General features: G+C 39.8%; 1 protein-coding gene across 5 annotated transcripts in view; it reads left to right on the top strand.

The window, feature by feature from the left end:
* Positions 1 to 24,258, top strand: part of LOC100301959 (uncharacterized) — a 206,519-nt gene that overhangs the window by 81,938 nt on the left and 100,323 nt on the right. For all 5 annotated transcript variants that reach the window (XM_018237143.2, XM_018237140.2, XM_041577606.1 and 2 more), the window contains one exon: positions 6,608 to 6,814. In XM_018237143.2, coding sequence (XP_018092632.1) covers positions 6,661 to 6,814 — 154 coding nt within the window. In that variant the 5' untranslated portion in view covers positions 6,608 to 6,660. The remainder of the gene's footprint in view (positions 1 to 6,607; positions 6,815 to 24,258) is intronic.

The raw sequence follows: 24,258 nt of genomic DNA, 5'->3' as shown, positions 1-24,258 counted from the left end.
CGCTCCAGACGCTTTCTCAGGCGCACTGGGAGTGCGCAGCTCCCCTGTGCTCTGGCTCCTCCTCCGTGCTCCTTGCGCAGGGGGAGGTAGTGTGGGCTAGGTCAAATCCAGCCTTGGGGAAGACTTTCCAGTAGATGGATTTGTTTCCATTCAGCCATTAGGGCCATTGGTTACTAATGCTGGGGATCTACTTGCTGTAACTAAACTACCCTGATATACTCCTGTAAAAGTATTTGCTACAATTTTAAATTCTATTCCAACCTTTTTTGATAGCACATTGTATAGGTCCTTAGACAACAAAGAAGCCCAAAAGATGATGCTCTTTCTCCTGCTGCTTCCTGCTTGGGTTGATGTTGGTGCACATAGTTTTTTTCCTCTGGACATAGCGTTGGACGTTTTTGCCAGAGAGCTCAGTTTTTTTCTTAACTGTCCACAGACTTCCCCAGGAGCTCTTCAGAAGTTCCTGAAGTTTCTCTTTTTGTACATAGTTTATCCTACTGTGGATTGATGTACAATGGGACATGCAGGCTTTACATCAAGGTCTTCTGATGTTTCTTTTGGGGCATGATTCACCTGAACTGCTCTTTCTTGAGGAAAGCAGACCCTGCCATTAGCCAAAATATACGTGTCTCCCACATCTTTTAATCTCCATCTGTGATCTTGCTGGACTCCAGTTGTCTTTTGGAGATGTTCTATTTTTTGCAACCTAGACTGAATATTTAACCAGTAGGTTTACTACCAACAACACTAAAGAAGAATCATTTGTGAGATTTTAGTTTAACCAGATTAAGTGAATATGTTTTTGTGATTTAGATTAGACCAAATTTGCACTAGTGATAATCCAGGGAATACCAAAGAGTTCACAATCATTCTCTTTACTGTAGTCATTGGTTCTAATATCATCACTGAAGTCCGTAGTGGTGGCCTTACAACATCCAGCATCCTTTAATACTCATGTTTGATCTTGCAGGAGATTGTTGATTATCAAAGATTGAGAACACCTACAACTCAAGTATAAGGCTATAGTTTGTTTTGTGTCCAGACAAAAATAAAGAGAGAAAAAATAGCTTGCTGTGTTAAAGAGCCAGTGCTATGATCCATTTGGAGCAATTCAGGTGTATTGAAGAAGCAGAAAATTCTTCAAATGAACTTGTATCCAAAAATCTTATCCACAACCTGCAGGCTCCCAATTTTTTTGGTAATCCTTGTCTGACCAACGCACTGAAATGTAGAAGCTTTGGCTTTCAAATTACTGCCTGCCTAGAAACCTGATGTTATGGGGGAAGAACTGCTTTAAATAGGAAAAATATACCACCTAAACTATGTTTAAATAAGTCTTTATCCCTTTTGTTTCTGATTGCTGCAGGGGAACAACTGCAGTCTGCAGCACACATCAGAATAAATTGCTGAAAAGCCATACCTCATGTGGACTTTTTTTTTTTTTTACTTTTAAAATGGTGACTGCTCTACAGTATGTATACATGCCCACTTTGTGAAGGGGAAACACTTTATGCAAGGGAGTATTAAAATGTTGGATTTTGGATCCGGCCGAACCCCCGAATCCTTTGCGAAAGATTTGGCCGAATACCGAACCAAGTTTGAATCCCAATTTGCAAATGCAAATTATGTTTTGTAAGGGGAAAACGTTTTTTACTTCCTTGTTTTGTGACAAAAAGTCACATAATTTCCCTCCCCGCCCCTAATTTGCATATGCAAATATGGATTTGGAATTGGTTCAGACGGGCAGAAGATTTGACCGAATCCGAATCCTGCTGAAAAAGGCCAAATCCCGAACTGAATCCTGGATTTGGTGCATCCCTAATTTTTGACCTCCAATCCATTCTGCCCTCTTTGGTGTGGATATATTTGATTGCTATCAGTTTGGCCAGTCGCTAAGCTACTTTATATTATTAATACTTTCGTTTTGGAGTCCTGATGCTTGTGGTCTTTTGTTAAATTGCCAGATCATGTGAAAAATTGGGGAAACGTTTATTCAATCTAGCCAGAAAGACTGAACTCATTGCAGCAGCTGGGGAAAAATGTCTGTGGCACCTGCCAGCTCTGTGCAGTGGAATTCTGAAGATTGTATTGACTGGTGGATGCCCGATGGAATCATTTCAATATAGAACACACTGCATTCCTAATCTTCAGCTTCAGTGTATCATTTAGGTACCGCTGGGATAATTTGGCTATGTGATAGCTTATTTTCCACTTTTGAGCCTTTGAATGTTGTTGAACACAAGGTATTTCAGCAGGCTCTGCTGTACTCTCAAGATGGGAGCTCTTGCAGTTTATTAGAAGTCAGGCTCTCTAGCGGTTTCACACGCAGCATCTATTAGATTTGATTTGAATTATACATTTCTGGGGAAATGAATCTGCAACCTTAACTTGTAATGCAAAGATAATTGTTTTTCCAGTTCCTTATTATACTATATCTTTATTATGGCACACCCTGTACATTTGCTCAAATTTCTTTTCAGAATAGGATACAGAAGTGCCTATGGGCAATATAATTTACTCTCATTTACATTGGCAGTTCTCTGCTTGATTCCTTTGCAGAGAGTGTTTCTATTACATTTTAAAAAAAACAAAAAAAACCGACAGTGTGCCACTGTTGTATTTCATTGTGAGCTAATTGCCAGAGAGTCCATTAAACTTGCATAGCAAATATTTGAGCATTATATTACTGTCATGTTTAATATTGAGTACTCAATGTACAGCTGGAGGCCAGGGACTGGATGCAGTCCTTCATTTCCCCACCCTGTAGGTCCCACATTTAACAGCACAGCCTTGACTCAAGTCCTATAATGCAAGATCCTTAAAAAAATAAAAAACTTTCAGAAGAATCTTTTATGCAGGTATGGGATCTGTTATCAAGAATGCTCAGGACTTGGGTTTTATGGATAAGGGATCTGTCTGTAATTTGAAAGACCATACCTTAAAGGTCAAGTCAACCCCAAAATAAAAATCCGCCTGATAAAAGAAAGCATAATTCTAAGCAACTTTCCAATATACATTTATTAAAAATTGTTCAGTGTGTTTAAAGTTTTGTAAAAACAATTGCTATTGAATGCAACGTTTGCTTAACTCCTGGTTGTTTCTTTTTTTTTTAATAATGTTGCAAAAGTCTTTGTTCCCCAGCAAAGTCAGGTCTGTTAGTCAGCTGCCTTGTCTTACATTGTATCAACAGTCTGAGCCATCAGAGCAGAGAATAGAAAGGGACAGACAAATACTGCTTTCAATAGCAATACATATACAAATAACGTAAAAAAAAAAAAACATAGAAAATTTGTAATGAATGTATATTGCTACATTGTTACATATAATCTTTTCTTTTATTAGGCAAAAACAATTTTTGGGGTTGACTTTCCTTTTTTAAGTCTAGTAACATTAAATAAACCCAAATGGGGTTGTTTTAATTGATTACATTGATTAAGTTTTAGTTTGGATCAAGTATGAGGTACTGTTTTATTATTACAGTTAGAAAGGAAATCTTTTTTACAAATGTAAATTAATTTGATTTAAATAGAGATGGCCTTTCCACAATTTGGAGATCTGGATAATCGGTTTCTGGCTAGTGAGTCCTACCTGTACATTGAAAGAAACTGGCAGCGCTGGTATACGTCTTTGTCTGGCACTTGGCGGAAGAGATGTACATTTATATGTATGCACAACATAAGCCTTCACTCTGGGCGTTGTTATATCAGGGCATTGGGAAGAGAGATCCAAAAGGTCGATGCTTCTTCCTCCAAATTAGTTCTGTTGTTTTATTGATGCTGGATGTTGTACAGGCAGTCCCTGGGTTATGTACGAGATACGGTCTGAAGGTTTGTTCTTAAGTTTTGTATGTAAGTTTTGTATGCAAGTTAAAACATATACATTTATTTATTAAATGTGGGGTAGACAGATGTATGTCTTAACATAGTATTTATTTTTACCTTTCTATGCATATGTATGTTTACCTTTCTGTGCTCTGCAGTAGACAACACATGCCAGTGGGATTGGGGCAGGTGGTGTATTAAAGCTAAATGCCAACAAAGGCCAAAAAAACCACGGTACATTACAGTAATAGCCGTTGTATGTAAGTCGGGTCTATGTAAGTCGAGGACTCCCTGTACTTCTTTAGAACCAAGGGCACTGTGGGTTTAACATCTATAAATGTAAATACCTAAAAGAATAGTATGAATTGTATTTTACCAAGGCTAATTTTTCTTCCAGAGACTCTGGTATGGTTATATATATATATGGGGTTATATGGAACAGTTAGACTTGATTGACAATTGTTTTTTTTTTTCAGCACAAATTAACTTGCAGTCTAACTACAGGGATATTTACCGCAACTGTGCAGGCTATCTGGATGTCAAATTACTGTGGGGTTTCAGGAAATAGCTACGTGTATATGAAACAGCAGTTTGTCATACTAAATAAAGTTAGGCATTGTATACTCTGGTGTAGATAAATGGGGAACTACAGTATACCTCTGAGCATTGCAAGTCTGTCTAAGAATATATCAATTGCAATTGGAAAAGATTTATTAGAACATCAATTATCTGTTGAGTTTTCACTCTGAGCACGTAGCAACTTTAACTGTCATTATCCTTCAAATAAATAAAATGAATAAGCTCTTGCCGAGCAATGTACTCATGCTGTTGAGATTAGATTTCACAAACAGAGCCCTCTGGCCTTTTGTCTTGTTTTGTTGCAGGGTTTGTCATTTTCCCATATTTTACAGCTTTGTGAAAAATGTTGGCACTTAATAAATTATAAGTAATGCGGTGCCATATGGAAATCACTTTATGCTGCAGTTTAGAGTTATCAGTACTGGTCAGGCCTCACTCTAATGAGTCAACCAGAGAGTTCAAACACCTACAGTACTTTGGGTTGATCTAAATGTGCAATGAATTGATTTGGCCGACTATTGTAGACATTTGTCTTTCATATATCACACCCTTTGCAAATACTGTCTCTTATGTTGTTCTGCATTTTCTTGGTGCAAATAAGCCATCTAATGTGTCTTCAATATGTCACTGCTAAAATGTGTACCAGGCTCTTTCTGATTGGTTGCCTAGATGTGAATCATCAACAGCAGCCCTTTTGTTTGAATATCAGGTCACAGGTTGGGTTAAGTTTCCACCTTTCCTACAAACATATACCAGCCTTCTTATCTGTTTACCTTGCCTAGAAACAACATAGGCATTGTGAATACAGGTGGCAACCCTGCTTGGTGAATCAAACAATAGTTGAAATGCATCCTTTAAATACATAAAGGTTAGGTTTTGAAAATCACAAAAAACAAGTCTATAAACATATAGCGCACAGGTAACGAGTAAAGATTCTTCTAGAAAGCCTCATCCTTATCCACTGTATTGCTCAGTGTGCATAATAGCTCCTAACCAAAGGAGCAAAGAAAACTTGCTTTGAGAGAAAGGAGACACAATATGGTATAATGTAGTCTTTATATTATACAGGTACTGGGAGGTTCTCCCTTTCGGAATTGAAGTACTAGAATGTCACATCGACCTTAGACTCTGGGTTGGTCCTCTTTCTTTAGCTACTACTACCACTGCCAACAGTTACATAATTAAAGGGATACTGTCATGGGGAAAAAAAAAATTTCAAAATGAATCAGTTAATAGTGCTGCTCCAGCAGAATTCTGCACTGAAATCCATTTCTCAAAAGAGCAAAAAGATTTTTTTATATTCAATTTTGAAATCTGACATGGGGCTAGACATATTGTCAATTTCCCAGCTGCCCCAAGTCATGTGACTTGTGCTCTGATAAACTTCAATCACTCTTTACTGCTGTACTGCAAGTTGGAGTGATATCACCCCCTCCCTTTCCCCCCCCCCAGCAGCCAAACAAAAGAACAATGGGAAGGTAACCAGATAACAGCTCCCTAACACAAGATAACAGCTGCCTGGTACATCTCAGAACAACACTCAATAGTAAAAACCCATGTCCCACTGAGACACATTCAGTTACATTGAGAAGGAAAAACAGCAGCCTGCCAGAAAGGATTTCTCTCCTGAAGTGCAAGCACAAATCACATGACCAGGGGCAGCTGGGAAATTGACAAAATGTCTAGCCCCATGTCAGATTTCAAAATTGAATATAAAAAAATCTTGAGAAAATTTTGAGAAATGGATTCAGTGCAGAATTCTGCTGGAGTAGCACTATTAACTGATGCGTTTTGAAAAAAAAATTTTTTCCCATGACAGTATCCCTTTAACAATATTCAATTCAGTGTTTAAAACCACTGAAAATTTTCAGTAAATGTGTTAAGAAAAGATGCTTAAAACTTAAAATTAATGTGCATTATGCAAAAATGTTTTTTGGCGGAGATCCACTGAAACAGAGCGAAATTACTTTGAAAACAAACCCTGAAACGTTTATGAAATTTGTTTAGAAACTTTATTTTGAATGTCAGTAAAACTTTAAATCAATGTGGTTTAGTATTACTGGCAATTGCCAAGCCAATTGGATTCCAACTGATATCTTTCCACCCCCTTGTTAGAGCTTGTATCTTGTTAGATACAATATATACAATAAGGTAGATAAATGGGGCAAGTAATATTGGTTTAAATATTTCATTTCTTCTTTCTTTAGTAATTGCAGGTGCAATAAAAGGACCCTGGGATTTTCTCTGTCCCTAAGCCAAGATGAACCATCATATGGCACAAGATATGAAAGAGGAACCTGGATCATTATTGCGCTTGGCTCATAGTCCACAAAGTGAAGCTGTTGCTCATGACTTCCAGGAATTGTCATTGAAATCTGTGCAGCAATTACCTCCTCTCAAGGAGCGGAAAAATGGTGAGTGAAATAGCTTTCTTCATTTCTATTCTAAACTTCTCAGAAATCCCACCCCCTTATAGTTCAAGAACAAAGACCCCTCCCCTTATCAGAAGGGCTTACACTGTCCTATAAACTGCTGACTCAATCTGAGGGGGACTGAGTTGGCAGTTAAAATCGGACCGTGTACAACCAGCTTTAGATTATCATAATTGGCTTCCTCTGTAACATCTCTATGTAATTAGAAAAAAAACATTTTGGCCTTTGCTTTGATCTCGTGTCAGAAGGTAAAGGGATGAACAACATAATTTGTTTCCAAAAACGGTGTTCCTTATCCATCACGCTTTGCTCTTTACGGTTTACTCTTTGCGTACATTTCCATTTAGCGACCTGTATTTACTGTGTTTGTGTTCCTGTGTGGGATGGTTTTGGGATAACAGCTGGAAGAGTATACACCAAGGCAGCAATTACAGGATGATAAACACAGAAAGGCAATGTAATCAAATACTGGAAGCACCCCTTCTTAAATGATGTTAATTATTTCCTATCTTACTGGACATGTAGGTTTGAAAGTAAAACTTTCTTCCAGTCAGTACAGCACTGTGGTGTTTATTGAATTCTCCATGTACATTGGCCTAGAATGATAATTTATGGCCTGATTGCATTCTATCAATTTGTAAAATAGATTTTTTTTCTAAATAATGGAAGCAATTTCACACCAGTTTATAGCTTTGTTTCCCATTCTGTGGGTCACCCGCTACCCAGTATTAGAAATGCCAAATTAGGGCCATCTTCATTTTAAGCAAATCATTTAGATTTTTTTTAGTTATTTTGGTTTTTTCCCCTCTGTAAAAATAAAACAGTAGTTTGGACTTGATGGTAACCAAGCTGTATAAAGCCAAATTGGTGGTGAAGCAATCCTTTTAGGCTTGTTTATCGTTTATATTTTATAGTTTATATAAGGTATGGTGATCCGAAGAAGATTGAATTTAAGAGGTTGAGTGCACAATAAAAAACATATATGGGGAAAGGTAGAACAAAAGGGAAGATGTTAAAGAGGAGTACATGAAATATGTGAATGGTTCAGAAAAGGTCTGAATCAAGAAATCTTACAGGATCTATGGATAAAAGAAAAGGTTTGCAAACCTCTGGTTAATCTTGTATCTGCTTGCTTTCCTTCAAATAAGTCTGGGATGCTGTGTTGGTCCCAGGCTTTTCATATGACTTCATTGATCTATGAAGAACCTGCAGGGCCTTATATACCAGACCACCCTCTCAAATTCTCTTTGTACATTCCAGCAAAGTCAAGCACATCTTGGCTCATTTATAAACACTGGGCAAATTTGCACCTGGGCAGTAACCCATGCCAACCATCGTTTAACCTGCTGCAAATCATTGATTGGCTGCTGTGAGTTACTGCCCAATGTTTATAACTGAGCCCCAGTGGAGTTTCAGCAGGACTAGTAATAATTCACCCCCATTTATATCCAAAGCTGTTCCAGGGCTACTTATTGCTATTGTGGTTAGTGATATGTACTGTAAATGCTTTGAGTCTTTATGGTAGGTAGGCTTTACTTTACCCTTTCTTCCAACTGGCAAAGGGATGTACGTTGGACAGTATCCCGGTAAGAACATGTAACTCGTATTGTTGTTTGCTTTACACTTGCTTTATACTTGATTCATGCTCTCTGCATGTTTAAGAACACAGCTATTATCCCTACACCTATTTGTGACCAAGGGAAAGCTGTCATGCCAATAAAATCTGAGAATAAGTCATAAGCAGGGAAATAAACAAATTCTGGTCTCCCAGAGCTTTATCGCCCTTTCAGCAAGAAGCATTCCAGCGCTTGTTAAAGTCCAAGAAAACATAATTTTTTTATGATCTTCGTGAAATGTACTTTTGTAATAATACCAAAATCAGTCCGCATCTAAAAATAGTGGTTCATGTTCTGGGCACATTGAATGAATCCTTCATTCTAGCACAGCGTGTACCATAACATGACAGCGCTGTCATTTCTGCCTGATTTTATCTCTGTACATAATAACAAAATAGAGACTTATCTCCCGGCTGATTGTTCTTCAGAGCTGAAAGACTGTCCAGGTGCTATAAGTATCTATAAGGGCTCTGCTATGGTGCACTGACTGTTCTGACATGAGTAGCAGCAATCAAAACCACTGTGGATCTCTTTGCTCCTAACTGTCAGCAGGCAGCCCTGTATATGGGTTATTGTCAGAAAAGTGCTTGTGTTTTTTTTCTAGACCATATCTGCAGATCTGGCCCTACTTACTGCTGTTTCTTTGCTGTCTATAAAAAGTGGCAAGTGGTCGTCTTTCGGATCACTGCTACTTGTAGCGACAATCTGGTGTTTCACAGCCCTAAGGGTTAGGGCACACTCTCAAATTTGGGGAGATTAGTCGCCCGGCGACAAATATCCTCTTCTTCTTCGTTGTCCGAAGTTTCCTCGTGAGGCAACTTTGGGTGACCTTGGAAAACGAATCGCTCCGAGGGCCATCCCACTGGCGATTTACATTCTAGCCGACGGGAGGCAGTTCAGGGAGATTAGTCTCCCCGAAGAAAAGGAGATTTGTCGCTGGGCGACTCATCTACCCGAATCTGAGCGTGTGCCCTGACCCTTATACATTCATGAGCACGTTCGGCAAACATTTGCAAGCTGCCTAATGAGATGTAGAGACTAAATTATACATTTTTCCAGTTTGTTTACCACATACAGGTATTGGACCCGAATGCTCAGGACCTGTCTTCTGTATAAGGGTTTTTTTCTCTCTATCTCTATACCTCAAGTCTACTAAAAAATTTTAAACATTGTTATGGGTCCAATAAGCAGTTTGCTGTTTTATTATTCCAGAATGTGGATTCTTTTATTAAAATCGAGTCTATGGGAAATAGCCATCCCATAATATGGGGCTTTCTGGGTAAAGGATTTCTCATCGTACCTATAGAATATAAAATATCTCAAATATCTGGGTTTCTATAAATGTATATGATTTGATAAACACATTCATTTCTCATTTTGTTAAAGCTTTCTGTAGACCTGAATATGTTTAAAAAGAAGATAGTTACCAGTTGGTTGACAGCTGTTTGCAAGCCTGTGTTAGACATAAACTAGCGAGTGGCCCCCTCTGCTGCTGTGACTCTTTATTATAGGCTCTGCATGAATAAAGCAATAACGTATTTACCTGCAGGGAAAGGGCCCTCCTCTTGATGAATCCTGGGCAGGCTCAGAGAAAATCATAGCCAGTTACTGGCATGATTATTATTATTAATATTATTATTAATAATAATAACAGCGGTTTGGCAGACAAACCTTGCTTTTGCGTTGCCCATTGTGCTTTATCACAATTTTGGTATCTTCTTTGGCACTAAATCACCACAAATATGTCTTTCCAGAGAATTTTAAGCACTGCAGAAATTCCATATAAATCTCTTACATGAACCTATAGGAATGTACATATTTAGCACAAGCCATGTAGCAATAACAAGTTTTGAACAAGACACTTGTCATAGATGAATGGAGGAATCCTGACTGGTAGCCATTAATATAATAAATGGAGTGTGGAAGACGTTATTAGCTGCAATAAGAAAAGGGCTATGGACAGTTACACACTGAGACTGGGAGAACAATACAACCCTTCAAGCCAAACCAATAAATAATTATTCGCACAAGATTGCTACAGGCGCTTCAAATATTTTGCAAGTTACCATGTGACGCCTGTAAGCAAATGTTTTTGTATTCTTTATTATTTGCCTCATACTGATTCCTGTTTGAAAGGTCATTCCTTCCCAGGTATGTTCCCAATGACATATACTCATTCTCCTTGATTTTGCCCATTGGGGGCAGCCACACAGTTTTGGACTAGGCTCTTTGCAAAGTATGTGGGTGCCATGTTGCCCCAATATCTGTTATGATTTCTAAAGACAACCTGAGCTGTTCTTTGGTTACTAATGGCATACAGGAAAATTCCTAGTGTTTTGCCTTGATACTTTATTCTTGGGAGTAAAGTTCAAATAAATGTATGTATACTTTGAGATCTTTCATGTTCTACAGGAATGGAATCCCTTATCTGGAAACCTGTTACCCAGAAAGCACTGAATAACAGGAAGACCATTTCTTATACAGTCCATATTAAGCAAATAATTCACATTTTTAAAAATGGTTACCTTTTTGCCTGTAATAATAAAAGATGGCCGTGTACATGATCCTAATTAGAATGCAGTAGTAGTGAACTCCTTCAACCTAATGTGCAACAACAGGAGCAATTGGTTAAACTGGGAGATTATTGCTGGGTTGCTATTTAGTTAGTTGCCTAATCGTCTTATTCCAGGGCAGCCAGATGTTAGTATTCCCGAACATGGTCTCCTACCTGGTAATACAAATTAAGTCAGGCAGGGGAGTATAATTGAAAAAAACTGTGCTTGATCGTCTTACTGTTGGAAAGAACATCACATCTGTTTCCACCCTAGTGGCACATCTAAATTGCTTACCGCAGACACACACATACAGTATTTATATCTAGATAGATAGATAGATAGATAGAAAATCAACCCTTTAAAGGAGAACTAAACCGTAAAAATTAAGGGGTCACCATCTTGGAAAGTGTCTGTGACACTCACATGCTCAGTGGGCTCTGAGCAGCTGTTGAGAAGCTAAGCTTTGGGGTTGTCACTAATTATCCAGCAGAAATTGAGGTTTGTCTGTATATAAGCTGATGCTACAGGGCTGATTATTAAATTCTGATGCTAATTGCACTGGTTTCTGTGCTGCCATGTAGTAATTATCTGTATTAATTACTAATCAGCCTTAAACGGTGACATTTCTATTCTATGTGTACTGTATATTGTGAGTGGGTCCCTAAGCTCAGTAAGTGACAGCAGCACAGAGCATGTGCAGTGAATCAGCAGAAAAGAAGATGGGGAGCTACTGGGGCATCTTTGGAGACACAGATCTTTACTGCTAACAGGCTGTGGTTGCCTTGGGCTGGTTCAGAAGCCCAAAATATAATGTACAACCTTTCTAGCCTACTTCTTTAGTTAAGCTTTAGTTCTCCTTTAAAGGATCTGAAACATCAAAAAAAATTGTGTTTTTTACAGCTACAGTTTATATGATTAAGCTGCTGTGTAGACACAAGACAGACAGTTGAAAATGTTCTACAGGACACGTTTACATAAAGGTAACAGAAAAATAGAAATGATTCTTAGTCGTTATACAGAAAGTCAAATGTCATTCCAAGAGATAAACAGAACCATAGAATGAAAACTTTTCTTACATAAAATAGGACATTTGTTCAAAAGATTGCCAGCAGCATATTTGCCTGTGTATGGGGTCCGCCTGATATCTGGCCAAAAATCCAGCCCAATATCAAGCAGGTACAGTAGGCCTGATGTTAATGACTGGGTGAGAACTCTCCCAACAGCCTACATTGGCAGCTATTATAATCCAGTCATTAGTCCAAGCAGATCTTTAGGGTATGGCTAGTTTAAATGTATGCCTCCCTGATTAAACAAACTGAAAATACTTCACCTTTTTAATGTGAATACAAGCAGATCTTGTACAATTTCAATTTATATTTATCCCTGTGTTGAACACCTGTGTGCCATCTCATCACAGCAATACGAATTACCGGTACTTCTTTCCGTTGGAACATTGTGCTTCCCTGCACCTGTCTAGATCTCTCTCTGTTCCTCTTAGCATGTTTTATGTAAAGCCCACGTGCACCACCCACTACAGTATGGCACCTGGTTCATGTCTTTTTAAACTTATTTCACTTATTTTCCAAATAAAGATTTGTTTGAGACATGCAACTTCTCTAACATTGTTTGATACCTTCAAGCTGTACAAGATTTGTATTGAATGTAGCAAGTCTAGGCAAACTTCCTTGTTTTGGCAAACGTGCAACTGCAACCAGGTCCCTCCCAATGCAAAAAAAGATAGGTCTGCCATTTCCACATAATGTTATATTATGTTCAAAAGCCAACTTACATTTAGGCATCCTAAAATAAAAACTTGTGGATCAGAGGGGAAGGGAGAAAAGTGTCTTTCATATAAACATTTGTAAAATGTTTCTCTTTTCTCACATCTTTTCCCATCTGGTGTGGGGAACCAAACACAAGTGCTAGTACTCATATCAGTTTTGCCATAGTTTGTTCCATCTAATCAGTTTCCTATTGCTCACTTGGGGGCAAATTTACTCCCTCCGAAATTGTGCCAGCGACTGCTTCGCTGACATTGCAACACTTCGCCAGGCGTAGATTTGCCAGAACAACGATAATTCCCGAAAATCCGAAGTTGCTTCCAGGGTGCCGAACATTTGCGAAGTTGCGCTAGCGTTACTGCGGCAAGCAAAGCAAAGTTATGCTGGCGTTGGCTACTTTGCATAAGGCAGGAAGTTAAAGTACAATGGACGTATATGTTACAGCAAATACATTACACTACACAAGCCCAGGGAACCTTAATAAAATAAACTAGAGCTGTTATATTGTCCTACACATGTGCCCACTGTATAGTTTAGGTGCCATATGTTAGGAAATGTAGGGGGGAAGGAGAGTACCCCAAAAAAAAATTACGATCTTTTGCAGCCTATCACCCTGTAAAAAGTAAGATGCCAGCGTTTTTTGGGACTTAGAAAAAATTTCAACTGTTTTTTGGCCAAGTCCTATCTACTCTATTGCACTTCGGCTTGCCTAAGGTGGTGAAGGCAAGTCTGGCGCAAGAGGTAACGTTCAGTCAAATCTCAATCTTAGTGAATTAGCGTAGTTAAGTTTCTTTGCCATATCGCAACTTCGACTAGCGTTAGGGTGCGAAGTACCACTAGAGTCTATCTCCTTCGCTAGCGAAGTTAAGCAAGCACCCGTTAGTAAATCGACGAAGTTCCGAAATGACATCACAATGACGAATTTTCGCCAGCGTTAGTCACTTCGCCCTTTAGTAAATTTCCCCCATGGTGTTGTAGTAAGCAGCGGGGATATCTGGCTGCCAATGTTGCAAGTGAATAATCACCTTGAGAAAATCAATGTACAATAATTTGGGCATCTGAAATAGTAAGGTATTTGGGAGAAGCCAGTAGTATTTTAGCCAAACTAATAGAGGCTACCATTTTGGGACTTTTGGCGGGCAGGTATAAATAACATTACTACATAGAAACTGGCAAGAGAAATTATTCCCAAACTGAGGATTTGCGGAGTACTTTTGCAAATAATGTGCCTCCAACATTAACATTGTCATTTTTTTCGTGCAAATATAATATTTCTCTGTAAGAAGTTATACTACATACACTGCACGCTGTCAGGCTACAGAATTTAAATTATTTGGCTAAATGCATTTGCAGGTTTGCAAAACTAAATTAAATTTGCGCAAATCAAAATTGTTCACATTGCGCTTTTATTTTATTTGTTTTTTTAACTACATCCCACTATTAATCTCAGGTGTCATCCATATGTTGTACTGGGTGACATTTAATGACATTAAATGCATCTGCTTGTAATAAGCAGGTTTACGAATGAGATCAGCCTACTTATCTGATGGAAAACAGCCCTAATTAGCACAAACAAACATTCTAAGGTCTGTGTTGTTTTTCAGTGCCCACATATGGCTGTGCAGCTTGTCATTTACTTGAATGGGCTGCACCTTAGCCTCAAGGCACACAGGGCAGCCCGGCATTTCCAATTTAAGTGAAGGAAAGATGGTAGGGGTTGCTATGAGTGTTTCTTCATCAGCTAATGTGTGTCGGGAAAGAATATGGTCCCTGTGCCAGTAGCTTAATTTTTTTTTGCTTTTTTTGTATATTATTTACATTGGGTAATGCAAATAACGCACATGTGCTTTTTATTGTTGCTAATTTTATCTTTGGTTTGCTTCTCATTAACTTTAGTTGGTACCAATTTTTAGTTTGTAGCAGAGAGAATGGTCTGAAGAAGAAGGGTCCACTTTACCTTAGCAACCAGGCAGTGGATTAAATAAGATAAATAGGAGAGGCCTAAATAGAAAGAGAATAATAATCAAAAGTAACAATACTGTATAATTACAGCCTCACAGAACAATAGATTAATAGCAACCGCTCAGAGTCCCCTTTTGAAAGCTAGAAAGAAGCAGAAGAAGAAGGCACATAATTAAAGTATATATAAAGTTGTTCAGAATAGGCCATTTTAGAACATAATAAAAGATAACTTAAAGGTAAACATCCCCTTTATTGATTTGATTTATTTGGTTTTCCCGCTTTGTTTTGAGTTCATTGCTTTTAATTTGGACAAAATATCTGTTACTAAAGGTGTGATTTGTGCACTGTGGAAGGCAAATAAGAAAGTAACGGTTAAAGAAAGGGGCTAAACAGGGTTTGATTGCACTAAAGTGGAGACAAGTGGAAGAGAGGACGCTGCCAAAGAACAGTCTGTGCAAGTCAAAACACTAGCTATTGGATCTGTCAGCACCCATATCCAAACTGTGCCTGCCTGTAGAAACTCTGCTGCTGTACTTGATGGACTATTCAGTGCCACAGAGCTGAAAATATATATATACATGGATATGTGATCGGATATCTCTGATTTGCTCAGACTTGTAGCTATACATTATCCAAACTAGTTGCATCTCTGGTGCTGCATCATGTGGCACTGATTGGAATAAAAAAGCCATTCATGTAAATGTCTATCACCAAAGCATGGATTGATTACCATGTTTAACAGAATAAAAATCAAATTTTAGGATATACTTCCTAAAACTACGCTTATTCTGTGGTACATCACCGAAGCAAATGTATCCCTAATATTCAATACATTTCCCATTGCTTGATATCTGACCATCTGCATATTGTTGGCAGCTGGTCATGCAAGTCGTGTGTAGATGAACCGCACCTCTCACCCTTTCCACCATGCTTCCTGCCCTGGTGGTGCAGATCTCTCTAGACGGTCGGCACTCGTCAGTATGAAGCGAGGGTTAATCCCCCCCCGAAACATTGATGCACATGTGGTCACTTTAAATAAAAGTGGTAAGCTCCCCACCTGCAACATACATGGTGTTATGCTATTCTCTTAAATCTTCTACATGCAAGTCGGAGGCCAAATGTAATAGTCATTCCCAGTCTTTTTATTTTGGCTAAAAAACGTTTTGATATATAAAAAAGGAGGGTTGTGGGAGCACTCAAAGGTTAAATATGTTTAAGTACAATGGAAGTACAGATTTGGTCAATTAATCAATGCACATTCCCTGGTCCCCTGTCTTATTAGTAATTTAGTATATATGCAAGTGCGTGTTTACAAAAACAAATTTATGATCATAATGTTGATAAGCCACCATACCACGTCAAGGTAAACCCCATACGGTGGTCCCTAACTTGTTTACCTCCCGTCATAGTATAAAAAGGCTTATACCTCTCTGCATAGTAGCAATACTTGGAATAAGTGTCTCCTGAACCTTGAATACTTGCAATAAGTGTCTCCTGAACCTTGGTTTCAGTCTGAGGGCTAGATCCTCCCCCGCCACTAGCTTTTGCGGCTTTTAAGAGAGAGAGACTGCCCAAATCAACGCCCATTTTTTAAAAGCATAGGACCACCATTTGTTTAAAGGGGTGGGCATGGGGTGCTGCAACTTATCAACTTAAGTTGGCTTATCAACTTTATGATCATTACTTTATAACTAAAAACCCCTGTTTTTGTAAATACGTGCACTTGCATAAATACTGAATTACTTATGAGACGGGACCAGGGAATGTGCCTTGATTAATTGGACAAATCAGTAGCACTTCCATTGTACTTAAACATGTTTTAACTTAGCCTTTGATTGCTCCCACAACCCCCCTTTTTTTAAAAAAAAAAAGTTTTGGTTTCATCAAACCACGCTCAGAAGATTTCACAGTTTGATCAAATGGTGCAAATATATGGTATAGGGTAGAACTACACAAACATGGAAGGTGTGGTTAGCTTTTGTGGCTAAGACTTTATCTGATCCAAAGGTTCTTATCATGCAACATTATGCAGCACAATATTTATGGGATAATACAAAATCTGATGCTCCATGCTGTCATGTAAAATGTGATCTGATCGATGGTTACTTGTTTTCATGTGTCTACATCTGACAATTGCAGTGAATTAAGTGTCGGACTATGGTGTTCAGGGCCCACCAGGACTACCATCTCAGGGGCCCCCACCCGAGTCAAAAGCTTCTCCAAAGTTTTGTACTCGCCACATCTTCACCCAGTCCCGTGCATACCCTTTTCCCTTTCTCCTTTGTGTCCATTGTTTCTGGCAGGGCCCGTCTGCTTTTTTCTAAATGACCCATTGGCCCAGTCAAACCATGTGTGAATTTTAATACAGTATATATTACGTTTAATTTAGACACATGCAACTGCACATGACTTAGGATGCAATCCAATAAAATCTCCCATATAGTTATACCATAAGGTGCACAATGAGATTTGTCGCCTGTGGGAAATCTGTGTGCTACAAATTTCCTGAAAATACTTCAGCACTGGTGTCAGTGTGAAATACTGGTGCTAAAACACATGAATCACGTAACTGCTAAATATTGCCTTCTCCTGCATTTTCTGGCAATTAGGAGATTTATATGTTTTACAACTGGCAATTCACACTGACACCAATGCCAATGTATTTTTTCGGAAGGTTTTTGTCATCAGTGGGTTGTGCAGATTTATTCTTGTCTGCCTTTATCCATACGTCTATAACTGATGGTCAAGTTGCTTTTTAGTATCACCACATTCCCTCCGCATTTAGAAATTGTAGCCCTTTGTGAAACATGTGTGCACAGCATATATATTTCAGAGTAATTCTGAGCTCTTATATTTGGACTGTTGTAAATAAACAATGCTGCAAAGAAAAATAAAATGTCTGCTTAAATTCATACAGCCTCAGCACATATCTTCCTGTTATCTAAAAGGAATCAAGTGGCCATGTTTTCCCATGATGTATGACTTGGTGTTGGTACTGCCAGTTCCCACAGTCTTTGCATTCTCTGTGCATCAGTCAGAGTAGAGAAGAAACAATTTTTTTCTGTAGGAAAGCCTGTGAAAATGCACTGAAGCCAGAACTCGGCTCTCTCCAGGGACTGCAACCTTTATGGCTCCCCATACAGTGATCACTATTTGGGGACATTAGAACAAGATTTCCATTGCATAACCTCTGATTATTAAGGCCTTTTAGGCAATCACTAGCTGACATCTCTTGCTTCTTCCAGGAGAGATCTCCATTAGGGGTTAATAAGGCCACTTATAATTAGCTTTATTCCCCCATCCTCTAAGTAGGCAATTTATAAAGATATGTATTCACTAAACATGCAGATAGCATTATATTTGGTTAGGAATTGCTAGATATTTTCTAATTTTAGAGGTTTTCAAACCTGTGGTACTGTAGTAGTTGAGATACTTATAGCATCCTGGAAACAGAACTGTATTTAGGGGGCTACAAGAGAGGGATGACTGCCCAGGGCTGCATATTGTAGCATTGCATAACATACATGTATACATTTTAACTATGTAAACAATGAAGCACCTTCTGGAGCAGTGGGTATAACAGCCTCTAGAAAGGTCTGTGTGAGAGCCTACATTAGCAGCAGCTATTAACTCCATTACTAATATAGGCACAATATGGACTGTGGCTGTGGGATAGCAGGTATAGTAGGAAGAGGTGGTGCCTATAGTAGCAGTGGGATAATAGTCTCTGGGAAGGGACTGTGGCTATGGGATAGCACTAGCAGATATAGTAGGGAGAAATGGTGCCTATAATAGCAGTGGTATAATAATCTATTGGAAGGGAGTGTGACTGTGGGATAGCAGGTATAGTAGGGAAATATGGTGCCTATAGTAACAGTTTGATAATAGTCTCTGGGGAAGGGACTGTGGCTGTGGGATAGCAGATATAGTAGGGAGAGATGGTGCCTATAGTAGCAGTGGGATAATAGTCTCTGGGAAGGGACTGTGGCTGTGGGATAGCAGGTATAGTAGGGAGAGATTGTGCCTATAGTAACAGTGGGATAATAGTCTCTGGGGAAGGGACTGTGGCTGTGGGATAGCAGTTATAGTAGGGAGAGATGGTGCCTATAGTAATAGTGGGATAATAGTCTCTGGGAAGGGAGTGTGACTGTGCAATAGCAGGTATAGTAGGGAGAGATGGTGCCTATAGTAACAGTGGGATAATAGTCTCTGGGGAAGGGACTGTGGCTGTGGGATAGCAGTTATAGTAGGGAGAGATGGTGCCTATAGTAACAGTGGGATAATAGTCTCTGGGAATGGATGGAGTGTGACTGTGGGATAGCAGGTATAGTAGGGAGAGATGGTGCCTATAGTAGCAGTGGGATAATAGTCTCTGGGAAGGGAGTGTGACTGTGGGGTAGCAGGTATAGTAGGGAGAGATGGTGTCTATAGTAACAGTGGGATAATATTCTCTGGGAAGGGAGTGTGACTATGGGACAGCAGGTATAGTAGCGAGAGATGGTTCCTATAGTAGCAGTGGGATAATAGTCTCTGAAGAACAGGGTCGGACTGGGGGGCCCGGGGCCCACCAGGACTGCTGTCCAGGGCCCCCTCCGACCCCCTACCGTGATGCGCACCTGCGTGACGGCGCGGCTCAATGCTCCTTCTTGAAAGGCGCCGCTCAGGGCTCTGTATGAATGTTGCTGCGCGCATGCACAGATGGCGCGGCGCCTAAAGAAGTCTTTTTTTTTTGGGAGAGGTGTCTGGCCCGGCCGGGGTCCATTAAGGGTCGGGCCCCACCAGGTTTTTTCCCGGTTTCCCGCCGGGCCAGTCCGACACTGAAGAAGGATCGCTTCTGCATTGCGACTAAAGTAAACTAATCATGAATCTAACCCTCTTACTCCCATTTATTCAGCTTACAATGCAAGGTTTATTTTAATTATTGGAGCAGGTGTGATATGATTGAGTAAGTCAACATATTAAATTGCTCTAATCATATGGTTTTGTAAAACAAACCCAGGGGATACAGAGACATTAGATGTTTTGTGGTATCCATCAGTCTAGAGAGATCAGCCAATGACAGTTTAAAAACAAATGTTGTGCTAATCATATAAAGTACCAGTTATTCATTAGATCACTTAAAGCAGCAACCAAATGAATATATCATTACATTCTCAAACTCTATTAGGCATGGTAACAAATTTTAGACATCTCTGTACTGGAGACTGATTTAAAAGGCTGGAATTAGATGAAAACAGCTATGCAGGAAGGTTGTGGTCCCTTATATGAAAAAATCAGTGGAAATCATCAATATTCAGCCTCTTAGTCTGTTGGCAGGGAAAGGAATTATGTCAACAGCTAGAGGTCTGCAGGATGAACATTTCTGGTGTAAATTATAAAAGAATCCATAATATAAATAATAAGTCATACACATTATCGGTTCCCCTGAGTAGTACATCTGCATGAGCTGTGGGTATGATATCCCAGAAAGTATGTCTTGGTTAAGTGATAGGAGGGTATGAAATACATGTTTGTTTTGCAAAGCGTAGGAGTTGAAATGAGAAGGGTGGCATAGAATAACACTAAATATTTTGTAACCCTAATTTGGCTACATTAAGCCGAGAGGACAGAGTATCAATTATATTGGACTCTTAACACCCAGGATGAGCCTTCACTAAGTGGAAAGTATGAAGGGGAGAGGTAGTTGAACTACAACTCTCCTAGACTGTTGCGACTAATAAAAATAATCAATGTCCGTACAGTCAAAGGAGGAGACCTCACAATATGCCTTCTAGGTTGTAAGTGCCTCATGGTGTGGATCCCATGTAGCAGAAATGGATCAGGGAGTTAAACTAAGCCCAATTCACTATCCTAACCAAAAACTATATTAAAGAGAATTAGGAAGTGTAGGGATTTAAAGCCATAGGAATACATTAACCCTATGGGTCCCTAATTAATTATGCAATTTGTCCATTCATATGTGGCCATTTTGCAAATGATTTAATCACTCAGGTCCTGAGACCTAGCTAAAAAAAACTAGAAGAGAGGAATGAATCCCTATGTTGATGGGATTCTGTACTATTTGTTTGGCAGGCTCGGGATGAGGCATCATTTTGCTGAAAGTAAATGATTAGAAAAGTGTCAAAAGAGAGCAGTGTGCTGTATATTATGAGCAGAAACTACGCAAAAAAAACCCCATTGCTGACTTGCGTATCTCAGCAACCAAAGTTACCCTTTCACTTTTATGTGTGGTGTCATAAGGATACAGTTAGCAGAGCTTATACAGTTTTTCATGTAACAGTAAATTCATTGTCATGAACCCTTGTTTGTCTTTACGACCGAGAATTTCCCTTCTAACATAAACCCTAGTTACTGCTTTCAACAATAACCCTCAAAGCTCCTGCAGCACTGGAAAGAGGAAATAACAGACTAAACATTTAGAGAGCATGTACTAATGCTACCATTTGTGTCTAAATAATTGTGTAATGGGAATGTCATTGGCAATGGTGTTGCTAGACCAGGCAGAGAGATGTATCATAATATTTAAAGACATTGTTTTATAATGTTGTGAGCCAGAGTGGCCCATACTAATGGAATCATGGAGATGTTAAAGGGATTCTATCATTTTTTTATTAAATGCATCAGTTCTCCTCCAGTAGAATCCTGCATTGAAATCGGTTTTTCAACAAATTTTTATATTTAATTTTGAAATCTGACATAGGGCTAGACATGTTCGATTCTCCGGTACCCGCAGCGATGTAAGTTGGAGTGAAATCACCCCCCTTTCTTTCTCCCCCATCAGCAGAACAATGGAAAGGTAAACCGAAAACCACTCCCCGATACCTACATTGCTAAAAAAAAATGCTTCTATGCCCCACCTAGTAGTAATATGAACGTAGCACTCAATAGTAGAAATCCAAGTCTAACTAACTCAAGTTGTGTCTCCTGCAGGAACAAAAGCTTATCTGAAAGCAGTTTTATTGTGAAGTGCTGGCTCTTTCTAAAAACACATGGCCAGGCAAAATTACCTGAGATGGCTGCCTACACACCAATATTACAGCTAAAAAATGACATTTAATGGTTCAAGAATAACATTTTAAAGGACAAGGCAACACCCAAAAAGAGTGTGTCTTAAAAGATTACCTAACCCTAAACAAGTTTGATATGCACTCACTATTCAGCAGAATATGTAGTGGTTTTCCTGTAGCAATGACACGCATTTACAAATATCGCCAAGAAGTAAAAACGTAAGGTCCCATAATGCCTTGCTTTCACTTACAGGCCAAGACTGCGATTCTGTGCATAACCCAGGAATAGTACATGCACAGAATGGTGCAGGGACAAAGAGTTTTACTTCAGATACGCACAGTAGATCTGAGGAGACATTGCAGTGTCTAGAGTATGTGGGCAGGGGGATATTAGTGCATGTGCAGAATGAGCTGGGCGGCCATCTTTTTGACATCACTAAAAGGCATATGGCAGCTGCAATTATACCTGGGGTGAAGTTTCATGTTGCAGGGAGCTGAGCTGAAGTAACTGCTATATGGAGGAAAAAACTGAGGAAACCGATAATGGGGTCAAACAGATGGAACAAAAGTTAAAAAAGGGGGTTTCCTCGTCCTTTAAATTGTAAAATAAACAGTGTGATTGTGTTATAAAAACTATACCATAAAAATCATGATATAATACCTTTAACTTTAATTAACATTACGGTTAACATCATTGATCTTTTAAAGATGAGAAGTTTGCCAACAGGGGAGAAATTGTGAGGATAGGTTCTTAGTATACCAGTAAACCCCCGATTCTCTAAAGAATCGTTAATGAAAGAATGGTAACAACAGTGAGGCAGCAAAATGCGATGGGTGCTGATTCACTCTCCATCCCCAGGCAGCAACTGGCGACGCTAATTTGTGGGGATGTAGAGTGAATCTGTGCCGATTGCTTGTTACCTATCTGCTATTAGAATTCTTAAATTTTGAGTTTATTGGTAGTAAAGTGTTACTGAAAAATTTCTTTATAAACAACATTTTTGGTGAAAATGTTCTCCTGTCCTTGAATGAGTTCTCCCTGGTGAGGTGTACTTAAAATCTTGACTTTAACATCAGATGAACGCTGCACTCTTGAAAATGCAACATAAAGTTGACCATGACCAAACACAGGCTCAGATAGGTAAATGCCGACTTTATCCAATGTTTGTCCTTGTGATTTGTTGATTGTCATGGCAAATGCAGCCTTAATGGGGAATTGTCGTCGTTTAAGTTTAAAAGGTAATTCCTGGTCAGAACTGGTAAGGTCAATTCTGGGAATCAAAATGGTATCACCGCTATGGGATCCTGTAAGCACTTCTGCCTTGATAACATTTTGTCTCATGGTCTTCACAACCAACCGTGTACCGTTACATAAACCTTGCTTAGTGTTAAGGTTTCTTAACAGCATGACTATTGTTCCTACTTTGAGTATTAGATTGTGTTGTGGTAATCCAGCAGGGTTGATAGTGTTTAAATATTGTAATGGGAAATTAAGTTTCTCACTTTCGTCTTCAGAATCAATACAGTCTGTACTCAGAAAGACACAGCTTTGTCCAGGAAGTAATGCAATCACTTGGTTGTTTATCATGTCAACATCAATATTTTTTGGAGATAATATAGCCCGTTTTGCTAATAATGGTATCTGGTCTAATGACAGTTTATTAACTGGTGTGACAGAGGCAGTGGAGTAGCTGCCGGCACTGGTGACAGAGGCAGTGGAGTAGCTGCTGGCAGTCGGCACTGGTGACAGAGGCAGTGGAGTAGCTGCCGGCACTGGTGACAGAGGCAGACAGTTTATTAACTGGTGTGACAGAGGCAGTGGAGTAGCTGCCGGCACTGGTGACAGAGGCAGTGGAGTAGCTGCTGGCAGTCGGCACTGGTGACAGAGGCAGTGGAGTAGCTGCCGGCACTGGTGACAGAGGCAGACAGTTTATTAACTGGTGTGACAGAGGCAGTGGAGTAGCTGGTGGCACTGGTGACTGCGGCAGTGGAGTAGCTGCTGGCAGTCGGCACTGGTGACAGAGGCAGTGGAGTAGCTGCCGGCACTGGTGACAGAGGCAGACAGTTTATTAACTGGTGTGACAGAGGCAGTGGAGTAGCTGGTGGCACTGGTGACAGAGGCAGTGGAGTAGCTGCTGGCAGTCTGCACTGGTGACAGAGGCAGTGGAGTAGCTGCCGGCACTGGTGACAGAGGCAGACAGTTTATTAACTGGTGTGACAGAGGCAGTGGAGTAGCTGCCGGCACTGGTGACAGAGGCAGTGGAGTAGCTGCTGGCAGTCTGCACTGGTGACAGAGGCAGTGGAGTAGCTGCCGGCACTGGTGACAGAGGCAGTGGAGTAGCTGCTGGCAGTCGGCACTGGTGACAGAGGCAGTGGAGTAGCTGCCGGCACTGGTGACAGAGGCAGACAGTTTATTAACTGGTGTGACAGAGGCAGTGGAGTAGCTGGTGGCACTGGTGACTGCGGCAGTGGAGTAGCTGCTGGCAGTCGGCACTGGTGACAGAG

The sequence above is a fragment of the Xenopus laevis genome, chromosome 9_10S (assembly GCF_017654675.1).
Source record: "Xenopus laevis strain J_2021 chromosome 9_10S, Xenopus_laevis_v10.1, whole genome shotgun sequence".
NCBI lineage: Eukaryota > Metazoa > Chordata > Amphibia > Anura > Pipidae > Xenopus > Xenopus laevis.
The sequence above is the reverse complement of the archived record's forward strand: the minus strand, read 5'-3'. Positions and strand labels throughout refer to the sequence as shown.